This window comes from Dendronephthya gigantea, unplaced genomic scaffold (genome assembly GCF_004324835.1).
Source record: "Dendronephthya gigantea isolate DGI-Jeju-01 unplaced genomic scaffold, DenGig_1.0 000249F, whole genome shotgun sequence".
Classification (NCBI taxonomy): Eukaryota; Metazoa; Cnidaria; class Anthozoa; order Malacalcyonacea; family Nephtheidae; genus Dendronephthya; species Dendronephthya gigantea.
Genome location: NW_021163259.1, coordinates 133035 through 158120, shown reverse-complemented (window position 1 = coordinate 158120; position 25086 = coordinate 133035). Strand labels below are relative to the sequence as shown.

Below are 25086 nucleotides of genomic sequence, written 5' to 3'. Positions count from 1 at the left end.
CAATATTTACAATTTACCTTCGACATGTCCCCTTTCTCTAGCAACACAAAGCATTTAGAATTTTATAAGTTGCATTAAATCCCCACGGGCTGAAATTCGTGAACACGGCATTCAAATTTTAACAATGAGTGATTTCAATAGTTTTCGTTTTTTTTGGGGACACCCTGTAAAATAATTCAGTGTGTTTTATTGTGTTCTATTGCTTTCGTCAACCAATAGCAAAGCTTGTTCATATAGGTAACGTAACTACCCCTCAAACTTGGGCATGGTAAATAAATGAAACTTCTTGTGTAGCCTCATAGCCCAGCTACGCGGTAAAAATGTTTAGGACTGAATGAAAGCAATTCCGTCGTTCTAGATTCTAGGGTTAAAACCTAGATTGTTATCGTGTTTACAATAATCGTCTATTTTCTACCATTGCGTTTGTCAGGTCTGGGTAACTATAGTGATTTAAGATTCCTACAAGTCTTATTTCACTCAGAGTAACTTGGCTTGTAATAAATAATATGACATGAAAAGATTTTTATGTTTTTTCGTTCATATTATACATCGTCTTTATTGTGAGCGATGAAATATGGGAAAAAGAACACTTCCCGTGTCCTGCACTTGGCTTGCTGGTCTAGTGGCATGATTCTCGCTTAGGGTGCGAGAGGTCTCGGGTTCGATTCCCGTGCAAGCCCAGTTCGCCCATCACGCTTGAAAGAGAACAGCCTTTGACAATAATTTGCTGTTGGTCAATAATTATGTTGTATTTTTTTAAGAAAAAAATGTGGTACGTGTTCTCGTGCTTGTTCATATAGATAACTACCTAACCTTTAAACTCGGGCATGGTAAATAATGAAACTTCTTGTTTAGGCTCATTTTATATAAATTCTAATTTGAAGTAAAAAAGCGTGTAGGCTAACATATAATACCTTAGAGAATAACTGAAATAAAAACTTGACGTCCACGACCAAAACCGCTCATGCTCGAACACGGAATTAGTAGCCATTGATTGCAGTTGAATTGCTATCTCGGATATGCTACTCAATGTTCAATCACAGATGCATGATCTGTTTACACGCTCTGTGAACTGCCTGATTTCTATCAATAATCAATTCCTATGATAAAAGCTTCCGCCAACCGTCACCGCGAGTTCCACGAGACCCTTACTTTTTCTCAGTCTTATTATAATTCCCAAACTCGGCTGGCAATTTAAAAGCAGTTGGGAAGGCATACCAACTCCAGAGAACCTATTAATGTGCCCACGACGTGAAATGTGTGGTAAAATCAACAGCTAAGTTCTAAGCTATCAGTGGTAAAGCAAAATAAGCGATTAATGAAGCAATTATGTAGTCGTGGCCGAGTGGTTAAAGCGACAGACTAGAAATCTGTTGGGAAATTCCCGCGCAGGTTCAAATCCTCTCGACTACGACTCTTGTTATTCGGAAAGATGTTCATATAACACGGAGAAATTGTTTGCCATCAGGCAGAATTTTGTTTCAAAATATACGACATAATTTTTTTTGTATTTTTTAAAAAATACCAGTCAGAGTAGTTAAAATTTTTAATACTTGATGTGAAATGGTTAATATTACATCCTTTTAACGCAAGTGCTCAAATTTAGCATTCTGATTCGGTTACTAAAAATGTAAATAAACATGGTGATTGGGCTAGAACGAAATTACCTCTTGTCAAAGCGACCCCTATTCAGAAATTATTGCTCCTTCATAGGCTAATTTTCAACAGCAAAATGGGATGTATTCCGCACGATTCAACGGAAGTCTCTTAAACCTTAGTTTTTCATGTAATATGACCGGAATTTTTTTAAATTATTGAAAGATAATGAAATATTTCTCCAGGTGTGGCTTGCTGGTCTAGTGGTATGATTCTCGCTTTGGGTGCGAGAGGTCACGAGTTCGATTCCCGTGCAAGCCCTGTTTGCCCTCAAAACTTGAAATTTTTCCGCGATTAAGTTTCTTTCTTTCCAGAAAAAAGCAGTGTTGAACTCAAGTTGCAATCTTCCAATAAAACCTTTCACATGCAGTATCAATCCTATCAGAATATACATGCAAGGAGGAGATGTAGTATGCATAAATGTAGACGTTGTAAACATGTCAACAATGCGGGAAGACCTTGTCAATCATCATATACAAGTACTGAACATCAGGAAAATGAATTCGTGCGACTTTTTTATAGTGCGTAGCATATTTTTTATAACATGTACCATTTTCAACTACCATATCACCGTATGATTACCATTGCCATCGTCTACAGGTTAATCTCATGGACGGTGTTTGTGAAAGCTACTGAATTGATCGGCCAAACTTTAATACTAATATTTTCTCTTTTAAGTTTGGCTTCGCAGGAATATTAACTATTTTTTGCCGGTGATTCATTTTACCTTTTTTAAAAGTATTACGAGTTTGCCTTATTAGCTCAGTGGTTAGAGCACTGGTCTCGTAAACCAGGGGTCCGGAGTTCAACTCTGTGATAAGGCTTAATTTTTTTAACGGTGTATGCATGCCTCGTCATGACGAGGGTGAATAAAAGACTTAAATACGTGTTTTGAAACATGTGTTTACATTTCAATTTGCGCATGCATTTTTTTGTGGGTGCCTACTTAGCTAAATGGCTAGAGCACTGGTCTAGTAAACCAGGGGTCCAGAGTTCGAATCTCTGACGACGCTTTCCACATTTTCCAATTAAACTTAATAAGTATCTACGAACATGAACGAGTTTTTTGACCGGCTTCTTGACAAATATGTATAACGATACTGAACAATGTTTATGACTTGTTCTTTATAAATCAATATGTATAATAATTCATTGTGTTTTGTTGTGTTCTATTGTTATCATCAACAAATAGCACCCCTCAAACTTGGGCATGGTAAGAAATGAAACTTTTGTGTATTCTCATAGTTGAGCTACGCGGTAAAAATGTTTAGAACTGAATGAAACCAATTCCGTCGTTCTAGATTCTAGGGTTAAAACCTAGTTTGTTATCGTTTTTACAATAATCGTCTATTTTCTACCATTGCGTTTGTCTGTTCTTGGTAACTATAGTGATTTAAGATTCCTACAAGTCTTTTTTCACTCATAGTAACTTGGCTTCTAATAAATATGACATGAAAAGATTTTTATATTTTTCCATGCATGCTATACATCGTCTTTATTGTGAGCGATGAAAGCCAGCACTTGGCTTGCTGGTCTAGTGGTATGATTCTCGCTTAAGGTTCGAGAGATCACGGGTTCGATTCCCGTGCAAGCCCTGTTCGCCCCTTACAATTGAAAGAGAACAGCCCCTGACAACAATTTGCTGATGGTCTGTAAATATGTTGTATTTTCCTCAGAAAAAATTGTGGTACGTGTTCTCGTTCAAACATTAGATGCATTCTCTCAACTTAATGTAAGTATCAACCTTGTACAAAAATTGTGCGCTAGGATTTTGCATCAATGCAATTACACAAACAGTGTCCACGAATGTTTTTCAGGGGTGCCTCTTTAGCTCAGTGGTTAGAGCACTGGTCTTGTAAACCAGGGGTCCAGAGTTCGAATCTCTGACGAGGCTCTTCACATTTTCCACCTAAATTCAATAAGTATTTAATTTCTATAATAATTCATAAAGACACTTGGGCATGGTAAATTTTGAAACTTCTTGTGTAGGCTCATCTTATATAAATTCTAATTTGAAATAAAAAAACGGGTAATATATGATACCTTAGAGAATAACTGAAATAAAAACTTAGCGAAATAGGCGATTTATGAGGCAATTATGTAGTCGTGGCCGAGTGGTTAAGGCGACAGACTAGAAATCTGCTGGGATATTCCCGCACGCGGAATAATGTTTTGGGCTCACTTTTTCGAAAATGCCTTGTAACCAGGCCTGATTCAAGATGGCGGCCAGGCACAAATTTGTTTTGGGTCACTTTCGCCGGTAGCTTAAATTCTGCGTTCGGAGTTTAAATATAGTGCCTAAATTCTGAAACTTAAATAAGAAATAAAAACCTGGCCCACACATAAACCGTGAAACTAGCCAAATGGTATTGTAGACGTTCAATTTCAAAAAAAATTAGAAAAAAAAGGGAAAATGAAGTAAAATAACGGTGCTTTACCAAGATTTGAACCGGGATATTTCGCACGCAGTACGACCTCTCGACTAACAAGTCGTTGCTGAAGCGATGAAGTATAGCGTAGTTTAGGTATATTTATAGTGCTCAATGTAGAAAATAACTCAAACAGGCACGGTTACAAAGCTCCCATCGAAAGTGATCCCAAAATAAATTTGTGCTTCCCGCGCAGGTTCAAATCCTGCCGACTACGACTCTTGTTATTCCGAAAGATGTTCCTATAACACGGATAAATTGTTTGCCATCAGGTAGAATTTCGTTGCATTTTTTAGAAAATACCAGTCAGAGTAGTTAAAATTTTTAATGCTTGATGTGAAATGGTTAATATTATATCTTTTTAACGCAACTGCTCAAATTTATGCATTCTGATTCGGTTACTAAAAATGTAAATAAACATGGTGATTGGACTAGAACGAAATTTCCTCTTGTCAAAGCGACCTCTATTCAGAAATTATTGCTCCTTAAATTCATAGGTTAATTTTCAACAGCAAAATCGGATATTTTCCGCACGAATTAACGGAAGTCTCTTAAACCTTAGTTTTTCATGTAATATATCGCAATTTTTTTAAATTACGTAAAGATAATGAAATATATCTCCAGGTGTGGCTTGCTGGTCTAGTGGTATGATTCTCGCTTTGGGTGCGAGAGGTCACGGGTTCGATTCCCGTGCAAGCCCCGTTTGCACTCAAATCTTGGAATTTTTCTGCGATTGAGTTTCTTTCTTTCAAGAAAAAAGCAGTGTTGAACTCAAGTCGCAATCTCCCAATAAAACTTTTCACATGCAGTATCAATCCTATCAATATACATGCAAGGAGGAGATGTAGTATGCATAAATGTAGACGTTGTAAACATGTCAACAATGAAGACCTTGTCAATCATCATATATACTGAACATCAGGAAAATGAATTCGTGCGACTTTTTTATATTGTGTATCACATTTTTTATAACTCAAGAATAATTTGTAACTCAAAAATGACACTGTAACATTTTCAACTACCATATAACGGTATGATTACCATTGCCATTGTCTACAGGATAATCTCATGGACGGTGTTTGTGAAAGCTACCTAGGAAATAACTGAAATAAAAACTTAACGTCCACGACCAAAACTGCTCAGGCTCGAAATCGGAATTAGTAGCCATTGATTGCCTTTCAATTGCTATCTCGGATATGCTGCTGAATGCTCAATCACTGATGCATGATCTGTTTACACGCCCTGTGAACTGCCTGAGTTCTATCAATAATCAATTCTCATGATAAAAGCTTCCGCCAACCGTCACCGCGAGTTCCTCGAGACCTTTCACTTTTTTCTCAGTCTTATTACAGCTTTTGCATGTCATTTAAAGAAAAGAGAAGAACATTAAAATGATTGGTATTTCAATAGCGCTGAAATTAAGGAACTAAAATAGCGCTAATTTAACATCAATTGGGAAAGTTCAACAACACGACTCTTATTATATATTCCGTAAAGTGAAAATCAATAGAACAAAACGAAGAACAATTGCGTTAACTTATTGATCATTAACATTTTCGCAACAACAATAGCAATAAATCAAACGACATTTAGCATAGAGAAATATTCATTAATGTAAAGGTGTACAAAGTATAATGTTCCTTTATACATCGTGTTCTAGATATATATATTATTCGCTCCTTTCGCTATCATCGCTATATTTAGACTAATCTAAATTCCATGAGGGCGTGTCCTTTAGTTTATGCTTGTTAACATTACTATATCACTTTCCTTGTTTTTTAACAAAATCCCCAATTTGAATATTATGTCTATGTTATTAATGTATCTATATATATATAAATCTATCACGAATCATATAGTTGTTCATGATACTGTTCATACTAATTATCTTATCATATCAGAAGGATACTGTAGTCCGTATCGCTCTGGCGGTCGTCTGTTCCGAGATGATCTTCTTATACTAACGTCATTCCGCTGAGGATGGTAATTAGGTCTTGGTTGGACTTCTGCTGGTATTCTCTCATCCATATATTCATCATCTGTGTCGTCCTCTTGCTTCATTATTTTCTTGAAATGCGATATATTTCTTGTGACTTTGTGACCATTCTTTTGTTGACCTGTTACTTCTACACCATTCTTCGAAATGACTTTGTATGGTTCGGGTTTGAAATTCTTTGTTAGTTTGTTTTTCTTTTCCTGTCTTACTAACACATAATCACCAACTTGTATCTCGCTCTTTTTTACATTTCTTCTATGATCAGCGTATTCTTTATTTCTTTCCTTCTTTGTTCTTTCGTTGTCTCGAGCTTCTTTGTGTCTATTAATGACTTTCTTCCGCGTTATCACTGGGATCTTTCCTTTTACAATTCGATTAAATAATAGTTCTGATGGTGTTACACCTGTGGTACAATGCGGGGTTGTCCGATATTGAAGGAGAAAACGATATAATTCTTGTTTCCATGGTCGTCCTTCTACCTTTGCTGTTCTTAATGCCTTTCCCAACGGTTGCATGAATCTTTCTACCGTGGCGTTCCCTTGAGGCCAATAAGGGGTTGAGAACTTGGTTTGAATGCCAAGGGTTTTCATATATCGTGCATATTCGTCTCCATTGAACGGAGGTCCATTGTCCGATATGATTGTGTCAGGTATTCCATGGACAGAGAAAATTTTGTCCAGTTTCGGAATTACAGTTGAAGCTCGCGTGGAATGAACGATCTCCACTTCTGGGAATCTTGAGTATCTATCCACTACGACTAAGAGGTATTCAGGTAGGTAGTGGTCCATAAAAGTCTACGTGTACGACACTCCATGGTAATTCTGGCATTTCTGTCATGCGTAAAGGCTCTGGTTGTTTTGGTCTACCTGCAGCCTGGCATGCTACACACTGTTCGATTGTGTCTTTTACTCGATTATCAATTTGCGGAAACCATATTTTCTCGCGAATTAGTGATTTCGTTTTTTCAATGCCTAAGTGCGTCTCATGCGCAATGTCTATTGCCCGTTGTTGCAAAGTTGCAGGGACAACAATTCGCGTTCCTCTCAATATTATGCCGTCTGTGGTGGTTGTCAATTCATTTTTCACTGTTTTGAATGGTTTCACTACGGGGGAATCCCATTTGTTGGTTTTGATTGCGTCACGCAGTTCTAAGAATGCCGCGTCAGCATTAGTTGCATCAAGTATTTCCTTTAAGGTCATTGCCTTAGGAACACTGTTTTGAGTTATGAAATTGATGTACGGTTCTGCCATCTTCTCTTGTTTTCGCTTGCTTTCACTGGTTGGATCACGAGAAAGATAATCCGCTGGGTTGTTTGCACCTGATTTATATATTATCTTGAACGCATATGGTTGGAGGCGAAGTACCCATCTTTCGATACGTGCGGATGTTTTAGCTGTACGCTGTCCATATATTATTTCTAGAGGTTTATGGTCTGTTACTAATGTGAATTCACTACCAAATAAAAATAGATGGAAGTGTTCAACTGCCCAAATTATCGCTAACGCTTCTTTTTCCGTTTGAGAATATCTTTTCTCATTGTCGGTCAACGCTCGGCTGGCATACGCAATGATCTGCTGATTGTTAATGTCACCTTTTTTGGTTTTTTGGGACAAAATCGCCGAAACTCCTACTGGGCTTGCGTCAACGACTACAAATGTTTCCTTCGTTTTGTCGAAGTATGCCATACATAACGCAGTCGCGAGTGTGTTCTTTAGCTTTTCAAATGCTGTTTGGTGTTTTTGCGTCCACTCAAATCGAACGTCTTTTCTTGTCAGTTCACGCAGTGGAGCGGTCAGGGTTGCAAAATCTCTAATGTATTTACTAGAATAGTTAGCCATACCAAGAAGGCTTCTGGTTTCATGCGCATTATTTGGCTGAGGTGCGTTTAGTAAATCAGCGACTCTCTTAGAATCAGGTCTCGTACCTTCTTCCGAGAAAATTTGTCCGAAGAATGACAACGTGTTTCTTAGGAAATCGCACTTGCTTTGGTTTAGTCTCAAACCTTTTATTGCAAGTCGTTGCAGACATCTATCAAGATTTGCGTCGTGCTCAGCTCTTGTCGACCCAAAGACAATGATATCGTCCGCTATGTTTTTTACGCCTTCAAGTCCTTGAAGTGCAGTTTGAAGGGTGTATTGGAATATTTCTGCGGCAGCGTTAGTACCATAGTTCAGTCTTTTGTATCGATACCATCCTACATGCGTGCTAAATGTTGTCACATATCTAGACTGTTCGTCTAATTCTAACTGGTGATACGCTTGACTCAAATCGAGTTTCGAAAAGAATTTAGCTCCGTTTAAGGCGAAACTCACGTCATTAACTGTTGGTATCGGATGACGTACTCGTCTTATAGCTTCGTTTGCGAGTCTCATATCAACACATATTCTAACCTGTCCGTCTTTTTTGGGAACTGCCACATGCAATGGGAGAAACCCATGGTGTGGCTTCGTTTTCCGGAACTTTCTCAATGATATCTTGTTTTTCAAGCTCAGTTAGCGCGTTTTTCACTTTTTCTCTAATATGATATGGTATACGCCGCTGTGGCTGTGCTTTCGGTGTTTGGGTTTTATCAATGTCTAGTTGAATTTTCTGGCCTTTTAATTTTCCGAGTCCCGAAAACACTTTAGAGTGCTTATGGATGATGTTTTCAAGTGCTGTATCCTTCACTGGAGCGAGTTTGTCTATATGCAAGCTAACAAGTCCGAGGTCTTGGGCTGTGGATAGCGAAAGTAAATTTCCACTATTTTCGCCTTTTGCTACGTAAAATGTTGCCACCGAAATCCGCTTCCGTGTTTCTATAACCGCTTTGAATTTGCCTAAGAATTGGACTGGTGATTTCGTATCGTATGCAAAAGCTTTCGTGCTGGTTCGATTTAATGTTACGTCTTGCATTTTGTTGAAAGTGTTACGATCAATGACATTTATTGTCGCGCCAGTGTCAATTGTTATTTTAAATTTGGTTCCGCTTACCGTTACATTGACTTTGTTATTGTGTTTCTGATCTGTCATGGAATATAAATAATCATCGTCCGAGGAGTTTGATTCCTGGTCTAATGTTTTTAGATTCTTGGGCTTATACTTCGTATTTGATCTATATGTTTGATTTCGCAGTGTCCGCGCTTGTTTTTGATTTTGTTTTCCTCGACAAACATTGGCGAAATGATTCGATTTTCCACAGTTATTACAGGTTTTGCCTTTCGCTGGGCATGCTCCTGTGTGTGGATAATTACGCCCGCAATTTCTACAAATTACGCTAGTACTAGGTTTTTGTTTATTTGTCTCACCGTCTTTTGGTTCTTTTGATTCGATCTGTCTTGCTTGATATGTGCTTTGTTCGTCACGCCGTCCTTCTAACATCATGGCTTTTAAATCAAATGTAGGGTCTCGCAATGCTCGCTTTCGTATTTTCGATGAATTTCCGCCTATTATTATTTGTTCCTCAATTTTAAAATTAACGTCTCCGAATTCACATGTTTCTGACATTGTTCTTAGCCTTGTATGGAATTGGTCTAAGGTCTCGTTGTTTTCTTGTGTTGCCTGTCTGAATTGATATACTTCGTACCTTCGATTCTTTTGGGGATCGAAATACGTCTTCAATTTTTGCTTCGCAACGTCGTAATCTGCGTCTGTTCCAGTCTCGGGGATTTGTTTGAAAATCTCTCGCACTCTAGGTCCGGCTTGGTAAAGTAACAATGCTCGTTTTCTAGTTGGATCCGTAATGCCACTTGCCGTTAAATACATCTCAAAGTCTGCTTGCCAATTGTTCCATCTTGTGGCTAAACTTGTGCCAATTTTTGCATCTGGGGAAAATTCTGGCATAGGATTTATCGTTACAGATTGCATGATCTGTATAGGCGGTTGTTGTTGCGGTTGATCTAGCTCTTCGGCCATCGTTCAAGTATTATTATTTTATCTTCGTCGCCAATATAATGATCCTTTATACATCGTGTTCTAGATATATATATATTATTCGCTCCTTTCGCTATCATCGCTATATTTAGACTAATCTAAATTCCATGAGGGCGTGTCCTTTAGTTTATGCTTGTTAACATTACTATACAAAGTAAATACTAGAATTCCCATTCTATCATATTTGTCTGTTCACACAACAGCAATATATGTGTTATGTTTTATCCCTGGATGTGTTCTCTTGCAAGTAGGTTTGCATGCATAAGTCTGCCCCATGCTGTGTGCATTTCGCAATGGTTAGGCAGTGCACATTCCGTTCAGCAGCTGCCATCAGAATTTGTTTTTGAAATTCAACGTTTTGAAGTGAACAACGTCTTCTCATCTGTGCCTTAATAGCTATCTTTTGTTTGTAATTTATGAATACATATTAGAACGCAGATGAGAGAACTTTGTGTAAATGAGTATTTCTTCACGCTAAATGTCGTTTGATTTTTTGCTATATTGTTGTTCCGAGAATGTTAATGATCAATGAGTTAACGCAAATGTTTTTCGTTTTGTTCTATTGATATTCACTTTACGGAATAATAATAAGGCGTTGTTGTTGAGCTTTCGCGCACTACTACAATTGATTTTCAATCAGCGCTATTGTAGTTCTTTCAGCGGTATTGAAATACCGATCATTTTGATGTTCTTCTCATTTCTCTAAATGACATGCAAATGCTGTATAATTACCGAACTCGACTGGCGAATGAAAAGCAGTTGGGAAGGCATGGCAATTCCAGAGAACCTATTAATGTGCCCACGACGTAAAATGTGTGGTAAAATCAACAGCTATATAAGTTCCAAGCTATCAGTGGTAAAGCAAAATAAGCGATTTATTCACGCCCAGGTTCAAATCCTGCCGACTACGACCCTTGTTATTCCGAAAGATGTTCATGTAACACGGAGAAATCAAATGCAAAATCCTAGTGCACAATTTTCAGTTGTACGAGGTTGATACTTACATTAAGTTGAGAGAGTCCATTTAATAATTGAACGAAAACACGTACCACATTTTTTTCTGAAGAGAATACAACATAATTATAGACCATCAGCAAATTGTTGTCAAAGGCTGTTCTTTTTCAGGCAAGAGGTGCGAACAGGGCTTGCACGGGAATCGAACCCGTGACGTACTTTCGCACCCTAAGCGAGAATCATACCACTAGACAAGCAAGCGAAGTGCAGAAAACGGGAAGTGTTCTTTTTCGCATATTTCATCGCTAACAATAAAGACGATGTATAGCATTCATGGAAAAATATAAAAATCTTTTCATGTCATATTTATTACAAGCCAAGTTACTCTGAGTGAAAAAAGACTTGTAGGAATCTTAAATCATTATTGGTTGATGATAACAATAGAGCACAATAAAACACAACTCGTCAGAGATTCGAACTCTGGACCCCTGATTTACTATACCAGTGCTCTAACCACTGAGCTAAGGAGACACCAAGAAAAAACATACATGCGCAAATCGAAATGTAAACACATGTTTCAAAAAACGTATTTAAGTCTTTTACTCACCCTTGTCATACACAGTTAAAAACAATAAGCCTTATCAGAGAGTTGAACTCCGGACCCCTGGTTTACGAGACCAGTGCTCTAACCACTGAGCTAATAAGGCAAACCCGTGACTGTTTTGAAAAAGGTAAAATGAATCACTGGCGAAAAATAGTTATTCCTGCCAAGCTAAACCTAAATGGAAAAATATTAGTATTAAAGTTTAGTCGATCAATTCAGTGGCTTTCACAAACACCGTCCATGAGATTATCCTGTAGACGATGGCAATGGTAATCATACGGTGATATGATAGTTGAAAATGTTACAGTGTTATTTTTGAGTTACAAATTATTCTTGAGTTTTAAAAAATGTGCCACGCACTATAAAAAAGTCGCACGAATTCATTTTCCTGATGTTCAGTACTTGCACATGAAGATTGACAAGGTCTTCAGTAGGTAACCCCCCCCATATACCGCCAAAATCACGCAACGCGTGATCCCCACGCGGGCCTTCGAAAATTGTCGGATTTTCGTGGTCTCCACGCAGGGTGAGAGTGTGACGTTATTAAACCGTAATTAAGTACACAGTAAGGATTTGCGAGGAAAATATTTTATTTGTCAGGTTATACACATTTAGTATGTCAACATTTTCAAAGTATGTTTCTTTCCATAGCATTAGGACTGTTTATTTTATTACTCCGGCGTCAGCGACGGAGTTGAAAATTCGCCTCGGTTTTGTTTTGTTTTTGTTTTTGTTTTTTTATTTTTTTTTATTATTTTTCGTCGTCGCAAGTCTGTAATGGCGCGAAACATTCTAGTATTTAAAATGTGTATGTGATTGGATTTATCTATGTCCCAGTCTTGTCTCCCAAGAGTTGTGGTGCACAGCTTTGGCTAATTTTACGATGCGCGATTCGATTTCGCTCGCATAATACGGCAATTCCTCCAAGAGGAACAAATAAACCGTTCTTTTCATGCTTTTCGATTAAGTTTAGACTGAATTGGGTTAAGAGTATATTTAATACGTGTAGATTCTGGTCCTATTTTAGTAATATCGCTGCTATTTCGCCGTTTAACAAGATGATGTGGTCGTGTATGGGCGCTTTGACTCGTCGTAGTTTGCACAGGATTTAATATAACTATATAAGCGCGAATTCCAAAGGCAAAGTGTAAGACAAAGCGAATGTATCATACCGTTTATTTACATTCTTGAACGATTTAACTTCTATACTTTTTAAAGTACGATGTGCTTCTGAATTTCGCGATCGAACATTTAGGTTCGCAAGGCATCTAAATGCGAATATGAACTGTATTGTTTATGTTCAGAAGCTCTATGTTGAAGACTGGCACGTGCGCCGGAGTTAACGCCAGAACAGGCGTCTTGTTACATGATATTATGAGAATGTTTCTTTCAATCCTACTAGCACTGTTCGTTCATTTTAAGAGTTCATTTCTTAAATAATCTGAAGGGAACAGGTTTTTTGCTTGTGATTACATTTGTCTCTCCAGCCATAACCCGTACGCTTCTACTTCAACTTTAGGACAATGTTGATATGCGTCGGCTGCCAAATGCTTCCCACAGGTCTCCAGCCATACTAGATTTTTTTATCAGTATTTGCGCTTTCGGGCATCCAAAACACTCCAAATTGATGGAGGGAATGTTCAGGTTTGCGAGGAGATCCTTCTCGTATCAAACATATTGTTTACAAAAGGTAATTAGTGAGCGCTACGGTGTGCGCTACTCCCACGCGTGATGATGTGCGCACAAGCATTTGTTTACACACATTGTCAGTTGATGACTTTGTTCAAACGCGTTTATGCATACATTACTGGTAATAGGTTTTAATGACAGGACGAACCTGAACATGTTCGCCTCCAAACAAAGAGTAGCTTGCACATAAATATCACACATCGAACAAAAATTGCCCGAGAAAACACAGCAATGGAGTGCTTACATGGAGTGCCTGCGACCGCAATCTCTACCAAGAAAGGAAAGTTTTGGGTTTGTAACAAGAACAACCCTAAATGTTGTGAATCCTTTTGCCCTGAACAAGATCGTTGGCTCTTTGATACGGCTATGAAGATGTGGAGGGCGAATGGCGCGATTCATCCGCTGTGTGACACACACCAAAGACCGACCAAAATGAAAGTTGTGAAGGATCTAAGTAAACGTAACTTTGGGAGACCGTTCTTTGTTTGCTGCGATCGTAAAAATCCGTGTGACTTTTGGCAATGGGGTGACAGATTAGAGCTCCCGAAACCGAAGTGTCAGCACGGGATAAACTGCTGTGTGGGGGTTGAACGCCGGAAATAGTTGTATTAAAACAGATATAGATTTGCGTTTTTAACATTTATTCATCTAACGATTAATTACAGCAATAAATTGTAATACATCAAAATCTCATTTCGTATCCCTTTTTGTTCGTTTGCCATGGATTCGTCAACAAACGCTCTATTAGTAAACCTTTTAAATCGCTTTCTTTATTTTACTATTCATCTTCAAACTTGTATTCGTTCAAAAGTCTTTTGATAAGAAACTTTCTCTTATCAATAGCAGCTTCTATTGCTTCTTCTGGATCAAAATCATCGTTTTCAACAAATGCATCTTTTGTGTTCATTATTTTCTTATGTATCGGGTCTTTCTTTAGTTGTCTCATCCACAAAAGGCGCTCCATATAAATATTTTCTAATTCTTTCTGAAGGTTAGGCATGATGTTCGAGAAAGCTTTCCCTTTGGCAGAGTGCTCATCAAAACCACTGTTTACAAGGCTTTCTTGCATTTCTTCGAAAGCTCTATTACTTCTTTGCATTGCTTCTTCTATAAGCGGCATCCATGGGTCCATTTTTTCTTCAGATTCTGAGTCAGTCGTCGTCGCCGAACTTTCAGACTGCTGACTGGAAGTGGTCGAGACATCCTCTCGGAAATCTCTACCTTCGCTGTCATAGTCTGTTTGAGACATGTTTCTTTCTTGCTCTCGTAGTGGACAATACTCCCGTTCGTGTCTGCGCTGATTGTAACTGCGGCTGAAGTATCTTCCGCAAAATTGGCAGCTCATCCCCTTAGCACTAGCAGTGTGGAAATGCCTTGTTATCGAGCAGCAATGCAGTTTTATGAACAGATGAGCAACTGCTCATGAGCAGTTATGAGCATGTGCTCATAGGCCCGTTTGGGCCCTATATGGCCTTATATGGCACTATTAGGCCCGATGGCCCGATTGCTGACTGGGCGTCCCAACCCGCGAATATGGACAAATGTTCCATTAAACATCTACGGGAGCAAGTAAAACAGGAAATGCAGGAAGAACAAGCCAACATGACAAAATTCCCAACGTCTTCGCAAGCTCTACCAATACTAACACGAGAGGAAATGGTCCCCTACAAGCATTATGGGCAAGGGAAAATTGTTGTCAAGTTAGACTATGGCACAATCTACCAGGCTGGGGATAATTTGGAAGAACAAAAGGGGGTATGGTGAATGCGAAAATGTATACATTTTTAGATATATATTGGTGTTATGGACAACGCGTTGCTTGGAGCATAAATTAAGACACGGATTAACGCTTGTAACAAAATAATTAGGTAGAACAATTTTACAAATATTCTAAACATATTGTCCGAGCACTACACTGTTTTCTTATTTAGACCGTTTGAATTTGTCTTCCGTAAGTAAGAGTTTGCGTTGATAAGCCCGGACTTGTCCGGGTTAGGACGCCCAGTCATGCAGCAATCGGGCCATCGGGCCTAATAGTGCCATATAAGGCCATATAGGGTCCAAACGGGCCTAATAAAATACCTGACCCACGAAAAAATGAGCCAATTATTATTAGGAATTTGTTGAGCAATCATCTAAATATGGGTCGCACGCGTAGGAACTGTCCTGTGTTTGGCTGTGGTAGTACAAATTTAGCAAGGTTAGCAAATCATCGACCAAGTACACGGTATGGACACAGAGGAACGCAAGAAATGGTTAAAGTGGAGTAAGATAGGAATATGTGTACCTCGACAGAGTAAAGAACCAAAGGAATTCAATATGGAGGAGTGTCTGGAAGATTTATTAGAGCGCCAAGAAGAGATGGAGAGAAACTTTAATGTTTACTTAAGCACTGCAAAATTAAAGCATGTGCAGCCTAGTCGTAAACGAAGAACCTCTACCTCGGGGAAAACGAAGAAAGTACATAAGGGATGGTTAACATTTTAGTTTGTGTGCATGTACTGGACTACGAAATTAAAGTACCGCGTAGATGTTTAATGGAATATTTGTCCATATTCGCGGGTTGGGACGCCCAGTCAGCAATCGGGCCATCGGGCCTAATAGTGCCATATAAGGCCATATAAGGCCCAAACGGGCCTATGAGCACATGCTCATAACTGCTCATGAGCAGTTGCTCATCTGTTCATAAAACTGCATTGCTGCTCGATAACAAGGCATTTCCACACTGCTAGTGCTAAGGGGATGAGCTGCCAATTTTGCGGAAGATACTTCAGCCGCAGTTACAATCAGCGCAGACACGAACGGGAGTATTGTCCACTACGAGAGCAAGAAAGAAACATGTCTCAAACAGACTATGACAGCGAAGGTGGAGATTTCCGAGAGGATGTCTCGACCACTTCCAGTCAGCAGTCTGAAAGTTCGGCGACGACGACTGACTCAGAATCTGAAGAAAAAATGGACCCATGGATGCCGCTTATAGAAGAAGCAATGCAAAGAAGTAATAGAGCTTTCGAAGAAATGCAAGAAAGCCTTGTAAACAGTGGTTTTGATGAGCACTCTGCCAAAGGGAAAGCTTTCTCGAACATCATGCCTAACCTTCAGAAAGAATTAGAAAATATTTATATGGAGCGCCTTTTGTGGATGAGACAACTAAAGAAAGACCCGATACATAAGAAAATAATGAACACAAAAGATGCATTTGTTGAAAACGATGATTTTGATCCAGAAGAAGCAATAGAAGCTGCTATTGATAAGAGAAAGTTTCTTATCAAAAGACTTTTGAACGAATACAAGTTTGAAGATGAATAGTAAAATAAAGAAAGCGATTTAAAAGGTTTACTAATAGAGCGTTTGTTGACGAATCCATGGCAAACGATTATTGATTATTGATAGAAATCAGGCAGTTCAAAGGGGGGGGAAACAGATCATGCATCAGTGATTGAGCATTTAGCAGCATATCCGAGATAGCAATTCAACTGCAATCAATGGCTATTAATTCGGATTTCAACCATGGGCGGTTTTGGTCATGGACGTTAACTAAAGTTTTTATTTCAGTTATTCTCTATAAGGTATCATATATTACACGTTTTTTTATTTCAAATTAGAATTTATATAAGATGAGCCTACACAAGAAGTTTCAAAATTTACCATGCCCAAGTTTAAGGGTTAGGTAGTTACCTATATGAACAAGCTTTGCTATTGGTTGATGATAACAATAGAAGACAATAAAACACAATGAATTATTATAGAAATTAAATACTTATTGAGTTTAGGTGGGAAATGTGAAGAGCCTCGTCAGAGATTCGAACTCTAGACCCCTGGTTTACAGGACCAGTGCTCTAACCACTGAGCTAAAGAGGCACCCGTGAAAAACATTCGTGGACACTGTTGATATAATTGCATTGATGCAAAATCCTAGCGCAAAATTTTTGTACGAGGTTGATACTTACATTAAGTTGAGAGATTGCATCTAATGTTTGAAAGAGAACACGTACCACATTTTTTTCTGAAGAAAATACAACCTAGTTATAGACCATCAGCAAATTGTTGTCAAAGCCTGTTCTCTTTAAAGCGTGAGGGGCGAACAGGGCTAGCACGGGAATCGAATCCGTGACCTCTCGCACCCTAAGCGAGAAACATACCACTAGACCAGCAAGCCAAGCGCAGAACACGGGAAGTTTTCTTGTTCGCATATTTCCTCGCTCATGCACAATAAAGACGATGTATAGCAAGCATGCAAATATGTATATATAAAAATCTTTTCATGTCATATTACAAGATTTTGTGCTTAACGGCTATGGTTTTTGAATTGACTTTATCCTCTTCACGAAGTTCATAATGAAAAACGGTTATGGCAGGATTCGAACTATCGATTTACATTTTAAGACATTTAGAAATTCATAATAAAGAGAGTTACGGTAGGATTCGAACCCCCAGTTTGGAAGCCGGGAGAGCATGCATTGCCTCACCACTAGACCAAAAGAACTTGTCGCGAATTACGACAATATTTTATTTTTAATAAACCCGACCTTTTTTCGAAGGATTGTACATAAATTGACGACTTCAATCAGTTATGATGATTTATGTTCTTGTCTAAAACGCATATAACAGTACCTTATATTCGTAGCTTTAAACTAATATCAACCATTTGTGTTGACGCAAAAATATCACAGGTATGGAATCCCTTGAGTATTATCTATCCATAGGCTAGTTATATGTGGCCCAGGTGAAGCTAATGGTTACAGTGCGATTGTTTGCGGTCAATGAAGTAAAGTCTGATTTCAGAGGTCACAAATTACAATTTCAGGAAAATGGTATTTCATTTGGTAGATTTATTAGAATGTTTCAAAATTCGCAACTAATTTCAGAGTTGAAATTCTCTTAAGCTCCGTTAACATAAAAATATTGTCACGTTTGCTCTGATTGGTAATGTAGTTTTCGATATTTTGGAAGGGCTAAATACGTTTTCCATATATCACCTTCCAAATCACGCCTTTTACAAGGTAAAAAATCGATATTTGGCGCGATATTTATGGTTCGCGACGTAATAACACGACGATCATCTTCACCACTGGGCCAACAGATCTTGAAATCAACAGCTATATTATTCTAACTTACCTAAATCTTCTCTTTTACGTAGGATTCGACCCATCAATTTGGAAGTTGCGAAACCATTGTCGTCACCCCGGGGCTATTTGCTCAGTTGGTCTTGGGATAATTGAGGTAGTTTTATTTTACTTAAACCTTTTTTCAAGTTCATAATGAAAAACACATTCCTTTCATAATTTAATCCTTCCGCTTAAGACATGCCAGAAGCCAACAACTAAGGCGCCATTGTCAAACTTGACTATGATACGACTCCAAAAACCGAAGGCTTGGTATGTACGACATTGCTCTATGTGGTGATTGTGGAATTATTATTCGTTCTCTGCAATTGCGCTTGGTTTCTTTATACTAAATTCGACTTTTTATCGTTTTCCAACAGCGTTTAAGTATGTTTAATAACCGTAAAGTGCATCACTCACTGCATTTACTATAAGCTTAAACAGGTTGATTTAGTTATTAAGAAATAATGTGAATAAAAAACATTCTTGATTTAATGCAACAGTGCACATAGTGCAGAAGAACCACGTACGTGCACACATCGCAGGCGTAAGGGCTGCTCCATTTACTGTTCTGAATAATTCAGAACACTTTGCGAGAAGTTTGTGTAATGGAATGCCCATATTGTTCTGGATCAGTGTTGAGTCTATTACATATGCTTTCAACCATGCGTTTTAAAATTGTTCGCATGCATAATCGACATTATAATGATTTCATGTATTTTCATGTCTAAATACACTTTTTAGCCACTTTAACACATTGAATCACTCACAACTATAGCGATCACATTCCTGAAAATAGATATATGTCTATGGATGATGAAAATGTCTTAAAATAAGGCCAACATAACATCACGGTTAAACACATTATCTGTTACCGTCCCTTTCAAACATGTGAAAATTATACATGTCACGTGTTGTGTTCTAGCTGCCCCTACATAAAAGTAAGGGTAATCAGGGTTGGTAGATAGATGCATATTCGATAAACAACATCACACTAGTTCTTTGTTTCCTTTGTCTTTGCCTTTTGTTTTCTTTGTTTTCTTGATAGCACAAATGATAATTTGGCCTCAAATATTTGCATATCTACCAACTCTGAGGGTAATCAGAACAGTTCCGAACTTTCACGTGACAGGGTTCTGTTCCACTCCATTACTGCTCCTGAAATTTACCTGGAGTACTTTGAACAGTAAATGGAGCAGCCTGGTACTGGTAGATAGTTAAAGATAGTACCGCGCACGTTCCGCGCACGTGTATGCAATTATTATAAAAAATTATCAAACTAGCATAAAAGGATTAGAGCATCAGCGCTTGGTGTTAAAGGCGATTTTTTACTTAAATACCTATTCAAAGTCATGATGAAAATATATTCGTCCCAGCATTCGAATCACCAACCTAAAAGTTACATTGTCGTAAGTTGATCGCGGTTTTCAGGAGAAAACTATAGTCCTTGGAAAAGTACCTAAACTCCCTAAAGTAACATGCACAAGATATTGGCAAAAGCGTTTACTAGTAAGTTATTTCATGTTCTCTGATACAACAAAAAATATTGCACGCATGTACGTATTGAGAGATTTCTACCGGCCTCTTCAATGTAAACCAGACCGCATTCATATGGAATGGCTTCTGATGTTAATAGACGCCATTTTTGTAAGTGTAAAGAACTCAATTTAATGTTATTACTTGAATATTCCAACTTCTTTTAGCTATATTGGTACAGCTTCGTATAAAATCCTAACGATTTTATTTCGATTGTGCATGATATCCCATGCAAAATTACAGGAGTATAATAGAAACTTTGTATGCTAAAGTATGTTTACAGGCAAGCCGCCTCTCAGATGCATGGCGGGAGAAGCGAGGGGTTCATTTTTCCCGGTCATTCGTGTGAAAAGACAACAAAATTTGGGGGAAATTATTTAAAGGTATAACCTGAATTAATTTAGTAATATGCTTTTATTTGGCGATTTATTTTGCAATTGGAGGTTGCACAAACGTAGTAAATTAGCTAGTTAGGAGCGAAAACAATTAAAATAACAATACCAATTCAACAGTTTTGTAGTTTGTACTCAACTATTTCTCGCGTTGCACGGCACGTCTAAAAAGGTACACATTTTAGCCGAGGCAATAAAAAAGAATGTTGTGTAAACAGGGCCTAAAAGCTTCGACCTTCAAGACGTAGAACGTCTCGCAGATTCAGGTTCGGAAAGCACGAAAGAATTGACACATTGTCAAAATTGAAAAATTTTATTCAAAGAATCTCACAAACAAAAGCTAGGTGTTTATTTAAGTATTTTTCTTAAATGAAATTTATAGTGACAGTTAATAAATACATGTGAACAAGTGAGAATTTTGGTCTCAACTTTTTGGATCGTCACAAAAAACTGTATGCTTGAAAACATGATCTATTTGCAGTTATAAGTCTAGAGTTACACCAACAATGTTGTGTTAAAAATTTCAATTAAACATTTGATAAAAAGGTTACAATTTTTAGTTAGAGAGAGAAAACTAGTACAAAATAATTCGTTACAGTTCATTCATTCAAGCTACGTGTGTCAAAACGTCGATGACATCATCATTGTCATCAAAGACAACCACCAATTCTTGAGTTTCCATTTCTGCTTGCTCAGTCGGAGGAGCCTGACTGACAATTACCTCCTCAGTTTTGAAGCTTTCCTTCACAACATCCGTCTCCACCACTGCCTCCATCTCTGCTTCTCTAGCCTCTTCCGCAGCTGCAACCTCGTTATGATAGCTATAAATAGGCTTTGTGTTTAAGCTTGTTTCCTGTATGCCATCTGTCTCGTGATCATGAACCGCTACAATCTTTTGACGACTTATGTTACTACAAAAAATTAGATCGAAGTTTTAACGTTTGCCCTCTATAGAAACAGGCATTCATTTTCAATTGTAATAGATGAGGTCAAAAGAAGACATATAGACCTATGGAATGATCATGCAGTATGATGTATAGTATGGTCATACTGACCTATTTCCATAATAACGATGATGGCGAAAGTTCCCGTTCCACAATTTATAAACAATGTAGAAGAACATTACCAACGACAAAATGCAGACAATGATTGCTAAGGCCAAAAGGACAATGGAAACTATTCCTAGTTTTAAAATGAGAAAATGTAAGTGTCGCTTTTCCGACGAATTTGTTCGAAGATATATTTTTTTCATAGGAAAAATGATAAAACAGAGATGGAACCATACAATGCCTATATATTTTGCTGCTTCTTTATTAACTATTTTCTGTGCTAGGTTTCTTGCCGAAATATTTTTTACCAAAGGCTGGAGATGGTAAGAAACTGTCTGATCATACCGGTATTTAACCGTTTTTAAAGGATCTTGTCTAAAAGTACATACGAGTGACCACGAGTGACCACGAGTGACCACGAGTAACCACGAGTGACCACGGATGACCACGAGTGACCACGAGTGCCCACGAATGACCACAAGTGATTTTTTTTGGGTTAGGGTTAGGGTTAGGGTTAGGGTTAGGGTTAAAAAAATGACACAAAAATTCAAACTTAAAACCAAATCTTAAATCAAGCAAGCTTTCCCTGTTTTTCGTTTTAACTGTTCTCCAATTTTATAGATAGCCAATCCAAAAAAATCACTTGTGGTCATTCGTGGGCACTCGTGGTCACTCATGGTCATCCGTGGTCACTCGTGGTCATTCGTGGTCACTCGTGGTCACTCGTGGTCACTCGTATGTACTTTTAGACAAGATCTTTTTAAAGAGCAATGCTCTGTCAGAAAATTGGGATCAATCAACGCTGTCCCTCCACCACCTCAAGACCCGCCACCTCAAGACCCCCCCCCCCCAATTCCTAAGTCTAACCCAACCAAAGAGTAAAATATTACAGCAACTGAATACTGACCTGCTGGGTCATCAATATCATACCGCGCTCCTGAGAAAATATAATAAAAGTTGGTAAATATCACATAAAAATAATCCCAGCTCGAGTTTTTCCGCTTTGTTTTGTTTTTGATACTTTTTTGTCAACAATGCCAATGGCAGCCCAAGTTTATTGAAGCCCCATTTACACTAGGCGCGATTTTTGGTTTGGTACAAATGAAATCGGTACGGATGAAATTCGGACCATCTATTTAGGAACTATATTTGGCAGTTTGAAATATAGGTACCGTACCAAAAATTGTGCGTAGTGTAAATAGGAGTTGATTTTCTTTCCTCGTTTTTGTCCATATAATAAACGGAACATTACACGGTTTGCTCGAGTTGGATTCGTGTCAAAAACAATATATACTGAACAGCAAAATAGCAAAATATCTGACTAATTATTAACTATCAAATTATCCGAAAATTATTTATAGCTACAACTGAAAAATTTTCATTCAACAAGTTTAATTCCGGCTCTCGTTGTGTCCTCACTCCTCAATAATTCACTCCTCTCAAAATTGATATCAAATGTATATATATATGTATATATTATGTATATATATGCAAATAAGGAGTATATAATGAATAATAATGATGTTTTTACACGCCACTGAAACGTTTAGCCTTGTCACAAATCAAAGCCTTATAACTTATTTTTGAGAATCGTAATTTGAAATGTATTTTGTCTAAGACTTAATTGGCAGTTATATTCACAATCTTAACTTAATTATACGCAATTTTTTAGCGATTTAAAAAGCACCAACTATCAGTCGAGAATACAATATGTGGGATAATAATTTAATCAAAGACATGACCAGAGCTTTGCCGATCGAACACGAACACAGGCATACGGTCACCGTATCGCAAGGCCAAAGGCATGTTTACTCGATTCTGTCCTTGCCCATGACTATGTTATCGAATAAAGATGACTTTTCAAAAAAAACTCAACAGTCATCAGAACTCGTTTTCATTCACAATCGTGCAATTATGGAATCGCTTAAATTGGTTATAATATATAAAGATTACAATCGTGAAAATTCACAATATTTAATGTCGACAATATTGGGAAGGAAAGTAAAATCTATTTGAGAGTTTAAACTTACTTGAGAGTTTAATACATTTTTAAAGGTGGGTTGGTTTTATTAAGATGCATGCACTAGTATAGTATCGCAGTGACTTTGAATAATTCTGAACAAACATTTAGCCTGGCTACTGTATTTCGCGATGTTCAGTCTCTCAGTCAAAAATATATTTCAAAATATATTTGAATCGAAAATAACATCAAATATTCAGGCGGTTTAATCGTAAAAGAAAAATAAAACCGTGCTAGTTTATAGCTACATATTGTTATCTATATGTTTATATATTCCCCTGTAGCTGTGGCTCAGTCTCACCTTCAATCCCACTGATATGGACAGCAAAAATAAAGAAGAACACTTCTACCAATTTCATTTTCGAGTACTGTGTAAGTTCAAGCGATATGAAATGCAAACTGGTATTGCAATAAGAATAAGATGTGAAATTTCAGATAAACTCTATTCACCCACATAAATATTAAGAATTCTTGCAATGCACCCTGCCGTTTAAATAAACGAATGGCCTAGAATTGACCTAATTATAATGCAAACGGCCGCAGACGACATATGAGGAGGTTGTAAACAGTTCGTCACAATAACTGTAGCGGAACGCAAATTGAATAGTGCATGTGGATTTGTGAGACGAAGCCGCGTTTACAGGGCATGCTATCGGAACAGTTTAAATAATGTAGATATATAATATATATTGTCCCCGACCTGAACAAATGTACCACATCTATCAAATGAGTAAGCATTTAATTTACAGCTTATCTTTGTTCCAAAGCGGCAAACGAAAGTGTCGTGAAGAGCGGATCAGGTACGTGCATGTAAACGGAGGCTAAGTCATAATGGCGCTGAAGAAAACATTCTTGCGCACGAATACGGTTGCATGGGACTTTGCGATGTTCAGATATCAGTCATATCACTTCCACTATACCAATACGGCTATCCGTCTTGTTTAACTATTTGTTTCATGTTTCGTGTTTTCTCTTTCCAAGACGATTTCGGTGACATGGAGCGTTCATATGAAAATGAATTTCAACACGACGCAATGTAAGGTTATGCACTTCTCGGCAAAAAGAAATGGAAAACTTAAACATGTTAAAATCTTACTGGACAGCAACTCGAACAAGTTACGCATATTTCGACCTTGGTGTCACAGTCTATAGCGATTTATCGTGGTATAAAAGCACATTGAGAACATTGCTGCGAAAGCTAGCAAGACGCTGGGTCTCATTAAAAGGATATGCAGGGACATAACTGATTTCGCTGCAGATTATACTGCACCCTCGTCAGACCCAAGTTAGAGTATGCTATAGTAACGTGTGGTATGCTCTACCGTTAAACATCGATCATTAAACGACAATGTTCAGCGGAGAGCAACGAAGTTCATCAAACTCGTTCTTTGTTAGATCTGCAAGTCTGTGGAACAGTCTACCAGCAGATCTAAAAACCTGTGGTTCGGCGCCTAACTCTTTTATAATTAGAATTCGCAACTATTATATGCATCTAAGTTCTTACAGCCCTTCTGGCTTTACTTAGATTTATCAGTTATAAATGTTATACTAACGTGCTTTGCCGCTTGTTGTTCACTTGATTTCACGGCTCATGTTTTGCCGTTAGGCAGGCGAGCTTGTCTCTCTTTTACATAATAAAATTTACAATGGCTACGAGTACGAGTGCTCGTTTCGCGTCAGTTTCAAGGCAGGAAGTGGAAAAATTACTCGCTACTAAAGACTTAAAAAAGTTGAATGTAATTATTA

General features: G+C 37.9%; 1 protein-coding gene and 10 non-coding genes across 11 annotated transcripts; 7 read left to right on the top strand and 4 right to left on the bottom strand.

The window, feature by feature from the left end:
• Nucleotides 1-608: 608 nt before the first annotated feature.
• On the top strand, nt 609-680 carry Trnap-agg. The gene has a single exon. It is a non-coding gene; the product is annotated as a tRNA-Pro (tRNA).
• Nucleotides 681-1331: 651 nt separating this feature from the next.
• Nucleotides 1332-1413, top strand: Trnas-aga. Its single transcript has one exon. It is a non-coding gene; the product is annotated as a tRNA-Ser (tRNA).
• Nucleotides 1414-1845: 432 nt separating this feature from the next.
• On the top strand, nt 1846-1917 carry Trnap-ugg. The gene has a single exon. It is a non-coding gene; the product is annotated as a tRNA-Pro (tRNA).
• Nucleotides 1918-2407: 490 nt separating this feature from the next.
• Trnat-cgu lies at nt 2408-2480 on the top strand. Its single transcript has one exon. It is a non-coding gene; the product is annotated as a tRNA-Thr (tRNA).
• A 699-nt stretch (nt 2481-3179) lies between these two features.
• Trnal-aag lies at nt 3180-3251 on the top strand. The gene has a single exon. It is a non-coding gene; the product is annotated as a tRNA-Leu (tRNA).
• Nucleotides 3252-3477: 226 nt separating this feature from the next.
• On the top strand, nt 3478-3550 carry Trnat-ugu. The gene has a single exon. It is a non-coding gene; the product is annotated as a tRNA-Thr (tRNA).
• A 1163-nt stretch (nt 3551-4713) lies between these two features.
• Trnap-ugg lies at nt 4714-4785 on the top strand. The gene has a single exon. It is a non-coding gene; the product is annotated as a tRNA-Pro (tRNA).
• Nucleotides 4786-11579: 6794 nt separating this feature from the next.
• Trnat-cgu lies at nt 11580-11652 on the bottom strand. The gene has a single exon. It is a non-coding gene; the product is annotated as a tRNA-Thr (tRNA).
• Nucleotides 11653-17026: 5374 nt separating this feature from the next.
• Nucleotides 17027-17099, bottom strand: Trnat-ugu. The gene has a single exon. It is a non-coding gene; the product is annotated as a tRNA-Thr (tRNA).
• A 226-nt stretch (nt 17100-17325) lies between these two features.
• Nucleotides 17326-17397, bottom strand: Trnap-agg. The gene has a single exon. It is a non-coding gene; the product is annotated as a tRNA-Pro (tRNA).
• Nucleotides 17398-20680: 3283 nt separating this feature from the next.
• On the bottom strand, nt 20681-23823 carry LOC114540732. The gene is made up of 4 exons (XM_028560861.1): nt 23642-23823; nt 22228-22257; nt 21327-21453; nt 20681-21182 (listed from the first exon to the last, which is right to left on the bottom strand). The coding sequence occupies exons 1-4, from the start codon at nt 23697-23699 to the stop codon at nt 20879-20881; spliced, it is 519 nt and encodes a 172-aa protein (XP_028416662.1). The 5' UTR covers nt 23700-23823; the 3' UTR covers nt 20681-20878.
• Between the last annotated feature and the right edge of the window lie 1263 nt (nt 23824-25086).

What these genes read in the sequence shown, in the direction of transcription:
- LOC114540732 (XM_028560861.1), bottom strand. Translation starts at nt 23,699, where the DNA reads ATGAAATTGGTAGAAGTGTTCTTCTTTATTTTTGCTGTCCATATCAGT. An exon ending in TGATATTGATGACCCAGCAG is followed by an intron (nt 21,454 to 22,227) that starts GTCAGTATTCAG and finishes TTTTAAAACTAG; the next exon opens with GAATAGTTTCCATTGTCCTT. An exon ending in CATCGTTATTATGGAAATAG is followed by an intron (nt 21,183 to 21,326) that starts GTCAGTATGACC and finishes AATTTTTTGTAG; the next exon opens with TAACATAAGTCGTCAAAAGA.